Source organism: Coffea eugenioides, chromosome 9 (genome assembly GCF_003713205.1).
Source record: "Coffea eugenioides isolate CCC68of chromosome 9, Ceug_1.0, whole genome shotgun sequence".
Lineage (NCBI taxonomy): Eukaryota > Viridiplantae > Streptophyta > Magnoliopsida > Gentianales > Rubiaceae > Coffea > Coffea eugenioides.
In genome coordinates, this window is record NC_040043.1 from 41,824,534 (window position 1) to 41,837,266 (window position 12,733).

The window sequence follows — 12,733 nt, forward strand, 5'->3', positions numbered from 1 at the left end:
ACTTGCACTAAATATCATCATATTGAAGCAATTTTGCTGCTTCTTGATCTTATGTATGTTTCAGTTTTGGTGCCAATTTGTTTATGTGCACCTATATACGGACAAAGCCGCAGCAACATCGGATGCATCCTGGTTAAGACTGTAAAAATTGATTTACGTAATTCTGTTCTTAAGAACAGAGCTGTGACTGCTGTGACTGCTTATATATTCTCTCCGATGCTGTGACTGCTGTCCAATTTTCCGCCGGGACTTGAACAGCTGCTGCAACTTGAACCCTCTCCACTTATGAATCATGCTGCAGCCTTGACCCATAACTCCCGCGTCTTCTTCAGCAAACTTCTCGATTGCACGCTACAAAGAAACCTCCGAAAAGGCCAATACCTCCACGCCCATCTGATCAAAGCTGGCATCTCTTCCTCTTGCACCTTCCTTGCCAATAACCTCGTCAACTTCTACTCAAAATGTCATCGTTTGCAGGAAGCCTATCTCGTCTTCCAAGAAATCCAAAACAAAGATGTGGTTTCCTGGAACTGTCTCATCAATGGCTACTCCCAACTGGGCAGTCGAGACTCTTCTCTTTCAGTCCTCAAACTATTCATACAAATGAGGCACCGCAATTTTCTTCCCGATCCTCACACCTTTTCTGGCATTTTTACTGCATTGTCGATTCTAGAGAACCCAATTGTTGGAAAACAAGTCCATGTCCTTGTCGTCAAAGCAGCCGATAATTCGGATGTTTTTGTCAATAGTTCTTTACTGAATATGTATTGTAAACTAGGCATTGTTGAAGAGGCCCGAAAACTGTTTGATGAAATGCCTAATAGAAATTCAGTTTCGTGGGCTACAATGATTTCTGGATATGCAACACAGAGACTTGCTAAGGAGGCGTGTGAAGTTTTTAAACTTCTTTTCAGCGGGGGACGGACAGAGGACTTGAATGAATTTGTGTTTACTAGTGTTCTTAGTGCTTTTACATTGCCAGAGTTTATTGATATAGGGAAGCAAATCCATGGTCTTTCTGTTAAATTGGATTTGTTTTCAATTGTTTCTGTTGATAATGCCATTGTTACCATGTATGCAAAGTGTGGGAGTTTGGATGATGCTGTTCTGGCATTCAAGTTTTCAAGCGATAAGAATTCTATTACTTGGTCTGCAATGATTACAGGTTACGCGCAAACTGGAAATGGTGAGAAGGCATTAAAGTTGTTCTCAGATATGCATTTTTACGGGATGAAGCCTAGTGAGTACACTCTTGTTGGGGTGCTCAATGCTTGCAGCGATGTCGAGGCTGCTTGCCATGGGAAGCAGGTGCATGGGTATTTGTTGAAGTTGGGATACGAATCTCATATGTATATCATGACAGCTTTGGTTGACATGTATGCTAAATGTGGTAACATTGAGGATGCGCAGAAGGGATTTGAGTATTTACAGGAGCCAGATATTGTGTTGTGGACTTCCATGATAGGTGGTTATGTTCAAAATGGGGATAACGAGAGTGCTATTAACTTGTATTGTCAAATGCAAATGAAGAATATTGTTCCCAATGAGTTGACAATGGCCAGTATTTTGAAAGCTTGCTCTGGCCTTGCTGCTTTGGAGCAGGGAAAGCAGATGCATGCCCAGACAGTCAAGTATGGATTTAATCTTGAAGTTCCTATTGGAAGTGCTCTTGCAACTATGTATGCAAAGTGCGGGAATCTTGAGGATGGGAATATTGTCTTTTGGAGGATGCCTGCCAGAGATGTAGTGTCGTGGAATGCAATGATTTCTGGTCATTCACAGAATGGCCGTGGTGCTGAAGCACTTGAACTTTTTGAAGAGATGCGAATGGAGGGGACCAAGCCTGACTATGTTACTTTTGTCAACGTTCTTTCTGCCTGTAGCCACATGGGTTTGGTAGACGAAGGTTGGGGTTATTTTCGCATGATGTCTGATGAATTTGGTCTAATGCCGGGGGTGGATCACTATGCATGCATGGTCGATATCTTAGGTCGTGCTGGAAGGCTTAGTGAAGCGAAAGAATTTATTGAGTCAGCAAATATTGATCATGGCCTAGCCTTGTGGCGTATTTTGTTAAGTGCTTGTCGAAATTATCGCAACTATGAATTGGGAGCCTACGCAGGAGAAAAGTTAATGGAGTTGGGCTCTCAAGAGTCATCCACTTATGTCTTGTTGTCGAGCATCTATTCAGCTTTGGGAAGATTGAATGAAGTCGAACGTGTTAGGAGGATGATGAACTTCAGAGGGGTAAGTAAGGAGCCAGGTTGTAGTTGGATTGAGCTCAAGAATCAAGTTCACGTTTTTGTTGTTGGAGACTTGTTACATCCTCAAATTGAAAAAATAAAAAGAGAGCTATGGAGATTGATCAAGCTGATGAAAGATGAAGGTTACCAATCTGTTTCAGAGGACATTCTGGACAGCATTTGAGGCTGTGCTGATATTAAGACTATGACAAGGGGCATCGATTTATTTCTTGTATTTCTCAGGCATACAACATAGAGGTACTTTACCTTTGTTCTGCTTTCTGATACTTGGAGTTAATAATAGAGCATTTTGAGCATCTAAGTACTCGTCATGCAAAATATTGACTTTATCAGTCAGTTACCAAGTTTTTTTTGGTCATGCTGGTGAAGAATGGAAGTGCAGGATGCATATTTTTTGGGCTGTAATGCACTTCTTTCCTTGGGAAGTGTTATGAAATTTTCTTTCAGCTTTTAATTCAGGACTCAGCATGCACAAGATTTGATGCAGATGGTGAACTTTCTTGATGTGGTTATTGTCAAGCACTGGGAAACAAAAACACCTTGAAGGTACTGGAGTCATCCTATGCTTTTTTCTGGAGCTCAATTAACCCGATTCTGGTGTCTAACTTGATATTTTTCAACCTCAGCCTGATTTGGAGATGAAAGGACAGAACATGCTTTCTTGTTCGATTTGCATTGCATACCATTGACTATTCTCAAACCAAGACAGAGCTACTAATGTTTTCTGATATATCTGCAATGTAGTGTGATTATAGTATGCCCTATAAGCTGCAAATCTGGAATGTGCTTGTACTTGTACAAGGATCATGAGTACTTCTTGCCTATGTAACTAGGATTACGTTAGATGATGGATAAGGAAGAAAGAATTGCTCAATGTATATTTGACTGTCTTTGGTTAGCCTAAGCTTTTCTTTATTCTCAAGGAGGGGGATTGATTCAGTTTAATGTGCCGTCTGTTTGGGGATTTGGCATTTCCAAATTGAGGCCGTCTTTTCTAACTTTTCTTCTTGGGTGTGATGGTTATGTGAACGGCTCTCACTATAACCTATAATCTCTACAACATCTCCACTCTGTTTCTATCCCCTGGGAGCTGCATAAACTATTGTGCCTGGGGTTTGACTGGTTAAAGCTTGAATATATAAGGCTTTTTATTACGACCGGTCGGGTATTAGTGAAGTAGGCGCGCATGCTAGCTTAATGCTTAAAGGTCTTCCAAAAGATTCCTTAAGATGCCTTTCTCAACTATTGGTACAAAATCTGGGATTATTAATTATAGGAGACTGACACAATAACTCAAAAGTATTAGAATAAGAAGAAACAAAATGATAAAATAACTCGAGATTGGAGGTAGTAGTTTTTTTTTTTTTTTTTTTTTGTCAAATTGGAGGTAGTAGTTGATCCACCGAAAATGTCAACCGGTAAAAATCCTTGGCCCTAAAAAAAAAAAAAAATTCCAACTACTTCAAATGATAATCTACTGTGGTTAATACATTTTCTGTACTTTAGCTGCTCAAGTGATTTCTCTTCCATTTTTTCTATATATATATTTTTAAACTCTTGGGAGTCCTTGTGACAGATAAATCAAACTAAAGAAAGGTCCTCAAAAGTTCTTTTTTTTTTTTCATGTCAAAATAGCAAATGCCTGGCTTCCATGATGAACTTCAAAAAATCAAAATCATCAAGAACCTTCCCCCCTATTCTAAAGGAATGACGCCATATTTGGAAGCTAAAGTCTACATGGTGTTGCTGAAATATTTTATTTTGGAGCAGTCCCCTTTGAACAAATTATCTGTTCAGTGACTGTGACAACTTGGAGCAAATATTACTTCTGAAAAATAAATTAATTGAGATACATATTTGCCTTTTTTACAAGCTTCTTGCTGTTACATACTAGTTTATCCTACGTACAAACTTCAATCTTTTTTGTTTTTTTTTTCAAAAAGAAAAAAATTAGGCACACACTTCTGTCTTTGCTTCTGCCAAAACGTCATTTGCCAGTTTTTGTTGAATTTCCAGCCTAGAATTACCCACAGATGTTCTCTCATCTAACCAGTTGATTACATCTGAAAACACTATATTGATGTTCTCTGGCAACTCCCCATAAGTCAGGGCATGCCACATCCCCTGATACAACTTGAAGGTCTTGTCTGAGCTAGAAGCTGTCTCGAACAACAATCTGCTAACGGATGGATCGGTTACTTTATCATCTTCACCATGAAGGACTAAAAATGGCAGCGAAACCTGTTCAATGCAATGGAATGACTTTAATAAATCAGAGCCCTGATGATTCCCCTGTACAAAGATATATATATTAATTTGTTTGATAACTGACCTCTTGAAGTCTTTTCTCCAAGTCCATGCTGACTGTTAATAGATGATAGCCAGTTTTTAGGCGTGGCCGTCCCTTGTAGCAGTATGGATTGGCCCTAATCTGCAGTCAATAAAACATGTAATCAATTTCAAGTATGGATTGGCCCTTTTTTTTTCCACCTTTCTTTCAGAATTTTAAAGGGATCGTCAAGAATTTTACCTCCTCTCTAATTTGAGGAAGTCTAAAGGCTGCGTCAATAACATCTTGTGTAGGTATGATCTTCCAAGTTGGAATGAACTTGCAAAGCTTGGTCAAAACAGTTGTCACCATTGGATTTGGCCTCATTTCGTCCGCAATCTGCAAATTAATTTCCACAGTTAAATCAGGTTAGTCCAAGCAAAAACAAAAAGTCTTTTAAGCAGCCGAAGTATATTCTAGCTTCTACTTATTTTAAACAAAGTCTTTATTTGTTCTAGCTCTTCAAGTTCATGTGCAGTTATCATCAGATTTTGTAGCCTTGCGTGTGGCTTGGCTTAAGAAAATAAAGTGGTGGCTCCCAGAGCCCCTTGCCGGCTGGGGGAAGCTATACAAGTATTTGTTCTGACTTTGACGCTAGAGGTAGGAAAGAGGGAGCCTTTTTATGAACTATTAGAAAGTAAAGGAAAAAAAGGGAAGATGCTTTGTCTTCTTTGGGCAGGCAAGAAACCACTCGTGAGATGAAGACCTTCAAACATCTATGGAATCACACTTATGGCCCTACCAACTGGAATTATCAAGATAGGCTATAGGACCATAGAAAGTGCCTAATCGGTTTAAAACGTAAGCCACCAACAACAATAATAGAACTGAATGGTGGTGAAAGAATCATTGGGAGAAATTAAATGCAGTGTGAAGATAATCAAATCAAAGTGTCCAATATTGCTTTGTCATGTTGTTCCTTCCACGTAGCAGTGTCCAAACATTAAAAAAACAAGTGCCATAAAAAAGGAATCAAGACAAGTAAGTGGGAGAGGGGGTAGGGCTTGGCAGTGGAGGGTGACTCACCTTGCACATTGGAGCCACCAGAACTGCACCATCCCAATACTCTGGCTTCTTCCTGTGTAAGAGGAGAGCCACTGCTCCTCCCATTGATTCTCCCAGTAATATTCTCATCTTCTTCCTGTTTTCTTTCCTTTCTGTCATATGAAAATCAAAACGCCAAGAAAGTCAACCAACCACTCCTCTTACGGTCTTGGACATAAGAAGCAAGAAAAGTAGGAGAGATTCAGCTGTAGGAACCCCCTCTGATAAAGAGGAAGCGGAGGATTTGTTTCATTCTTACCACAGATATCGGTGAAGTGATCAGAGCAGTTGTTAACAAGACCGTCAAAGTCAGGTACATAACCAGGGATTCCTGATGACTTTCCATGGCCTTCATAGTCAATCCCATGAACAGCAAATCCTGCTTTTGCAAGCCGAATTCCAGCATCTGTTGCAGCCACAAGAAAATCATTACGTTAACGTTTCTGTTCTGCTATAACTTATATGTTTCAGTGAAAACAAAAATGAAAAAGAAAGTTTCAGGAGCAAGTCGAAAAATGGTCGACCTTTCATGGAGATACTGCATTCCATGGCATACCCATGACACAAGAAAATCAAAGCTTTTGGTTCACAATGCTTAGGCAACCATCTGCACGTAAACAGCTTCAATCCTCTTGAATTCAATATGAACTCCTGCACCAAAAAGAAACAAAATTTCAGAATCCCAATTAGATGCTTCACGCATACTTGGTTAAATCCTTAAACAAAGCCAAAAAAAAGTGCTCGCAACAATCCTTAATAGAGACAGAGCAAATTAATATAATTACCTCCTCATACCGAACGTTGTCAATTTCGTTGGCCTGCAAATATTGTTACCAACAATAAATAAGCCCCAAAAAAAAAAAAAAAGAAGACAGAAAAAGAATGCATAGAATTAAAGGGAGGAAAGCGTGAAACTTACCATGAAAGTAAGATGCGAAAAGCCAATGAAGATTGTCTTGAGAAACAGGGAACGTTATCTGACCTTAACTCCCACTAAGTTAGTATTGAGAGATAAGGATTATAAGAATATAACGTTGGATGTGTATATCTATCTCTATATATGTGGTGTGAATGATGAAAAGTGGAAAGTTAATGATGGTTTTTGACGTACGAATTAAGGAGTAAGGGGGGGAGGCACCCTATTACCAATATGATATGATACGAGAAAATATGCAGAAGACTTTGAACGCAGATACGCTATTTATATGGAAAAATCAAAGAAGGCGAAAGCCGGAGAAGGGTCGCCGGTCAATTGGGAGTTGCCACTTGAAACGAGTACTGATGATAATGTGGGGTAGTCTGTCTGCTCAGTTGTAGGGAACCACTTGTTTTCTTTTCATTGGAAAGTTTCTTTTCTGCTGTGTCTGGCCTTTTACCTCTTTTTTTTTTTTTTTAACTTCAACGAGTAGGACACTGTCAATTTCAATTATATCTTCTCGTTTTTATTTTTGGGTTTTGGACAATTTTACCGCTATCAGATAATTTTTTTACAGAGCTTATAAGGCTATATGGATATGTATTTCCCTACCCAAAAAAAAAATTATATATATATATATTTATAAATGGATAAGTATGACCCAAAAATGTTATTGAACCCTTTCCTAAAGCTACTTGGAATACTAATTTTATACTATCAATTCTGCAATAGAACAACTTTGGGAGTACGTAATAGTTATTATTATTAAAATTAACATTTGAGTTACTTGCGATGTTATGGTCACCAAAAAGAATTATCAAACCTTTTTTTCCAATCAGAAATTGGATTACCAATTTTTTTTTTATTTGAAAGGAAAGAATATTGCTTCAACAAGCACGAACAAAGGCAAAAAAAAAAAGAAAAAAGTGACGATTTCCTATTATTTATTTTGGATAGGAACTAACGATTTGAAGGCTCCAAAGTTTACGGGTCCTTAACGTTCAGAAGCGTGTATTCTAATGGCTAAAATCTAGAAGACTTCGTAATGTATCCCGGCAAAAGTGGGCTAAAAATAAAAAAGGGCTCATCTACATTGACCATTTCTCATGCATCACGCACAAGTTGACCAGATATCCACGTCACATAGTTTTCTTTCACAATCCAACATAATACACAACATAAAACATATACTTACATATAAAAAAAAAGATTAATTATCTTGGCCCCCTGGAAAAGAAGAAAAAAAAAATGGTGTCGGAGAAAGTCGGTGATTATTTAACGTTAAATAAATGGTGAAATTTTGTTTGGCTAATAAAACTAAGACATGAATGATGGTTGGTTATGTAGTAAAGGTGATGAGATCATATTAATAGGAAAACTCTTCGGAACATTGAATCTTTGCCTCATGTGTGGCATTTGGTTATAAAATTATCTTTGTGTTTATATACAATTAGATTAGAAACAGTTTTTGGACTTTTAACTACTTGCCTTTATCTTGTGGAAGTTGGTGACAACCATCAACTTCGTTCTTCCACACAATTACAAGAACTAATGCCCAGGTGATCTTTGGCTTTTTTATGTATTTTTGGTGGTGGTCTATTTATTCTTTCTTTTCTACCTCACTCTATTTGTCAGTTTATGAGAGAACAATTTTTAACCAAAAGGATCCATGTTTGGAATAATTATTAACCATATGATTGTAATGAACAATCCTATCCTATTAATTAAATGCTCGTTATTATATTGGCCTTTAAGGGCTCGGGCTTGGACATCACAAAATTGCCAAAACATGTTGTAACATATTCTTTTGGTTGAGGCATAGGCTATATGGTAATCGATCCTAACTCATAATGGCCAAGATTTAATCAATCGACATGGTAAAATTTTAATAACGAAGATTTTTTTTTCTCTTTTTTTTTTTTATTTATAAATAGGAGGTTTTGAACCCAAGATCTACTACTTATAATTTCTCTTATCTTAACACCTAATCCCAGTAACAAAGATTTGACATAACCAGGTGTTTTTTTTTTATATAAAACATCGGTCAATATTATTAATAATCTAGCTGAAAATCGTCCAGCACTTTTTGTTTGACAAAGTAATCTGCACTAATGGCAAAAAATACATTGAACATGTCACAGATATATTTGATGTAAAAAATCATAAAATTTAACAGAGTTATAAATTATAAAAACTTACACTGTGAATCACAAATCATCAAGTCTGACCAATTGAACGAATGCCTCCATAAATATCCGTGCATGTTTATTTATGACGAGAAGACCTAAGAAATTTTAAATCTAACATGTAGATCTGAAGAAATTCTTAGATCTGAGAAAATAACTAAAAAAAAAAAAAAAGAAACAAAGATGAATTATCATGAATTATGACATAACCAGGTGTCAAATGCTTAATACGCCAAGTCATTTTATGATGAATTAATTACATCCTACCACAAAAACCGCAACCATCTGAAAATTACACTGACGGTGTTTCTTGCTCCAATTTCATTTTGGTCAGCAACTATCCTGCACATGCCCTTGGATTTGCAACTTGTCCTGGATGGATTCACGTCTTAATCCTCATTTATATTCTATTTTTAAGCTCTCTTGGTTTTGCAACTTTCTTTCTGGCGATCACGTTCATGATTTCATCATAGCTTGTTTTAGTTTCTTGGTCAACTCGCTTGGCTCTCTCTTTGATGTCAACACGAAGCTAACTTGCGACTTGATCAAAGGAAACATTTTCAAGCTAATGCATTAAATTTGATTCATGTTGGTCCGTTTAAAATACAATTGAAAAATGAAGGATCATGACTTTTCACATTTAAAAGAAATTCTAGATGAAATATAATTGTCATCTTACAGTACATAATGCTTATCCCTATAGACCAATAAAAGAGTAGATAGAACAGATATTAAATGGCAATAATTCATACTAGTTACTACTTATTATTATATGTATCCCAATAGTTTACTTGTCTAAAATTAGAAGCAAGATAATTATTATTTTGAAAAAAAAAAGAATGCTATATAACGTTATCACCTGGCTTCCTTAATGTACCATTTTGCTTTCTTTTCTAAATGGAGCACTACTCCTTGTGGGTTATATCCCTCCCTCACAAAACCGATATCCTGAGTCCTTGTTTGGATTACAATTTTTCTCTAAAAGATTTATACGTTTTTCATGAATATATTTTTATTCATTTTTTTATCTCATATACATCAAATTATTACAATACATTTTTTTTTTAACAAAAACTCTAAAAAATAACAATCTAAATTACAGACTCTTAGTCCTCCTAGTCCTGTACCAAATTTGGCCGGTGAATCATCTCAAGAGATAAACACGTTTTTTTTTTCATCTTTGTCCTTTCACAGTATTCGGTTTTTGGTGAAAAAGAAGAAACCTCGTATTATAAACGTTGATTGCGTGATCAATTTAGTGAACACAGAAGAGACACGGTGGTGACCGGAGTAGATTGATAACGGCTTGCCCCACCCAGCTCCGGGTTGGGGGCCCTGAGGAGGAGGTGTTATAAGTTATAACTGAGGAGACGGCAACTTTGAAATGTCAAAAAAGCTGGTGCTTGTCTCTTCCACCTTCACCTTTTCGACTCACGGACGCGGCCCCTCTTGTCTTGGAGGCTGCTACTTGCACTAGTACTGTGCATTGTATTAACGCTACTACTACTGCGACTTGCTTCTGGCTTATCTTCTCTTTCCCAAGTTCCAAATGCATTTATTTTAGCCCACACGCTTTGGCTTTTTCAGATGGATAATGGGACATCCATTATTAATTGTGTCGTCCAGAGTCTCATCTGGTGGCTATTTTGAGATGGATATTTGCGTTTCCGGTAACCATTTCCCTGAAGAACTTGGTAGCAACGGGATTTCCATAAATATTTTGGCCAAGTGAAAGTGAGGGCAGCTTCTCATAAGTCAAAAAGCGCTTGCAAATTGATGCACCCCGGAAAAGGATTCTTGCTGGAATTCATGGTCTTGACCATGTCGAATTTGAACCAGAGCAACGGTTGAGCTTGGAAATACTTGATTTCAAAACATACTCATTAATATTTCTCTAGAAAATTTGGACCACGGGCGAATTCCTTCAATAATCGGATCACAACTTGATTGGTTTAATTCAATTGATGAGTCTTATAACGACAAACTAGAATGAATATGACATCGTTAATTACTGATGCTGCTGTTGTTAGTAATTTTGACCGGTTTTCAGACTGATCTTATAACCAATAATGCCAGATTTTTTTTCCTGATCAGCCACTACAACTCCACTTAAGTATAAAAATCCGTTCCATCTCCATCATCAATTGAACTCAAGTGTGATAGATTTGGTATATTAGGAACTAAAGTACTATCACACTTTGATATTTAGGGACTAGAATTTAAACAAAGTTGAAGGTTGCAAAGTGGAATCGATCCCTTATTTCGTTGTTGGCTTAGAAACCAACACTAATCTTTAAAGTTAAAACATCTGCTTCCGATGGAGTTGTCTTGGTAAATAATAGGGTATTCCTGGCTAAACACTACATGCAAATCTTCAGGAAAAAAGTAAAGAAAATTATATTCCTGCATGCCCTTCTTGTATTTATTAGCACCATATTTTCACTTGACGGGTGAATGTAATTTACCAAGACAAGATAGCGTAGATTTGTACGTACATGAAAAAGTTGATTGGATGATGCCATGATGCTACAAATAACACTTGGAAATGATGTTACGTCTTTGTTCTTACAGAATATCGCTGCTAGTTGTTACGTGCACCTTAGGGTTTTTTGTCTTTGAGCATGTGCTCCTTAGGGTTAGGACGCTAGAAACAGGAATGTATGGGAGCATCTTTCTTGCCAAATCGTGACCTTCACTGAAAATGGTGAATAGAATTCTTGGTTGTGAGCCGCCTTCTTGAATTGATCGAAAAGTAACTGAGAAAAGCGTTTTTAACTACCGTGTCCAGGAGAAAAAAAAAAAGATTTTGGATGGGAGATGCCATTTACTACTTCAAGTCTAAGCATCCCCTATTTTCATCCAAATCGTCACGTCCTGCTTTCAAGTTTTTCCATCAAGGATCAAGAGTTTTTACACAAATTAAATCGAAAAGATTTTGCCCACTGCTTCTAAAATCATGGAAATCTTTTAGTAAATGCATTTACTGACTGTCGCTCAAATGTTAAAGTAAGTAATCGGTGAGGAGAAGATAGAGCATGGGTCGTAATCATGCAAAATTTCCAACAAATTCAGCATAATATAGACATAGTGACAAGAAAGCTCATAATTAATTTATCAGTACTTAGACCAGTTCAAATCCTCAATACATACGGTTCAGATGACATGACCACTAATTCATGATCAGTTTTTAGTATCCACAGCCTTGATTGATGTGAGGTAGTAAGGAATTCATACTATAAAGTAGCTTTCAAGTGTATATCGTATCTGGAAGTAGTCCTACAATCAAGATTTCAAAAGCTTGTTTTACTAGAGCATTGACAAATTAATGATACCAGGAAGAGTATCTTACTACACTTGTACTCATTTTCGCCCAATAAATATTGGAACTGTGACATCTTTCGTCTCCGTGCGAATTATCGTATTTGATCGATTTTTGATTCGTCTGCTGATCAATCAATTTTTAGGCTGATGAGGTTCAAGAACCGAGCCCTCGATGGCTGCGTTCATCTAACCCCCTATAGTTACGTAGAACTTTCTTTGTCACATGACAAAAGACATCTTAATTACGTATGTACAAAGGGGTTTTCCGGTCGCAGTCTATTTCAGTTAACATCCTTACCATAATTTGTAGTATACGTTAAAAATCTTGTTTTTTTATTTAACAAAAGAAATTCTAGCAAGGGAGGGGTGGAATTTAGAAATCTTACTATTAGTCATCTACTCCATTTTGTCCACGATATGAAGTGGAAACGTCATAAGTTATCGTTAGTGTAAAAGTATATTTTTGTAAATAGAAAGTTCTGAATTCAAAATAATAAAAACTCTAATTAATTTATAGTTCAAGTTGCCTTATCTCATGGCCTGCAGTTGCAAACGGGATTGGTGTTTAAATTGAATACGCACACATGTTTAGCATTAAACCCCAGCTTCTTCATAATGTTATTCATAATCTTACCGAGAAGGGAAAATAAAAAACAAAAAGACGTGCCGAATG

At 37.0% G+C, this 12,733-nt stretch overlaps 2 protein-coding genes across 4 annotated transcripts; one reads left to right on the forward strand and one right to left on the reverse strand.

Moving 5' to 3' along the window:
* The first annotated feature begins 263 nt into the window (after positions 1-263).
* On the forward strand, positions 264-3,142 carry LOC113782763 (pentatricopeptide repeat-containing protein At2g33680). Of its 3 annotated transcripts, none has more exons than XM_027328678.1 (2): positions 264-2,810; positions 2,891-3,142. In XM_027328678.1, exon 1 carries the CDS (start codon positions 286-288, stop codon positions 2,425-2,427), a length of 2,142 nt encoding a protein of 713 aa, XP_027184479.1. In that variant the 5' UTR covers positions 264-285; the 3' UTR covers positions 2,428-2,810; positions 2,891-3,142. The 3 variants fall into 3 exon arrangements, with proteins under 3 accessions (XP_027184479.1, XP_027184480.1, XP_027184481.1); XM_027328679.1 differs by having other exon boundaries at positions 264-2,501; positions 2,712-3,142; XM_027328680.1 differs by having other exon boundaries at positions 264-2,501; positions 2,724-3,142.
* A 1,070-nt stretch (positions 3,143-4,212) lies between these two features.
* LOC113781936 (caffeoylshikimate esterase-like) lies at positions 4,213-6,791 on the reverse strand. Its single transcript, XM_027327812.1, has 8 exons — positions 6,557-6,791; positions 6,423-6,455; positions 6,162-6,288; positions 5,897-6,043; positions 5,620-5,750; positions 4,795-4,932; positions 4,597-4,695; positions 4,213-4,505 (listed from the first exon to the last, which is right to left on the reverse strand). Exons 1-8 carry the CDS (start codon positions 6,557-6,559, stop codon positions 4,215-4,217), a joined length of 969 nt encoding a protein of 322 aa, XP_027183613.1. The 5' UTR covers positions 6,560-6,791; the 3' UTR covers positions 4,213-4,214.
* Positions 6,792-12,733: the final 5,942 nt, after the last annotated feature.

Excerpts from the sequence above, each read along its gene's own strand:
- LOC113782763 (XM_027328678.1), top strand. The coding sequence starts at position 286 with ATGAATCATGCTGCAGCCTTGACCCATAACTCCCGCGTCTTCTTCAGC.
- LOC113781936 (XM_027327812.1), bottom strand. Across the intron at positions 6,289-6,422 it reads ACAACGTTCGGTATGAGGAG|GAGTTCATATTGAATTCAAG; the intron begins GTAATTATATTA and ends TTTTTGGTGCAG. Across the intron at positions 4,933-5,619 it reads TGGTGGCTCCAATGTGCAAG|ATTGCGGACGAAATGAGGCC; the intron begins GTGAGTCACCCT and ends ATTAATTTGCAG.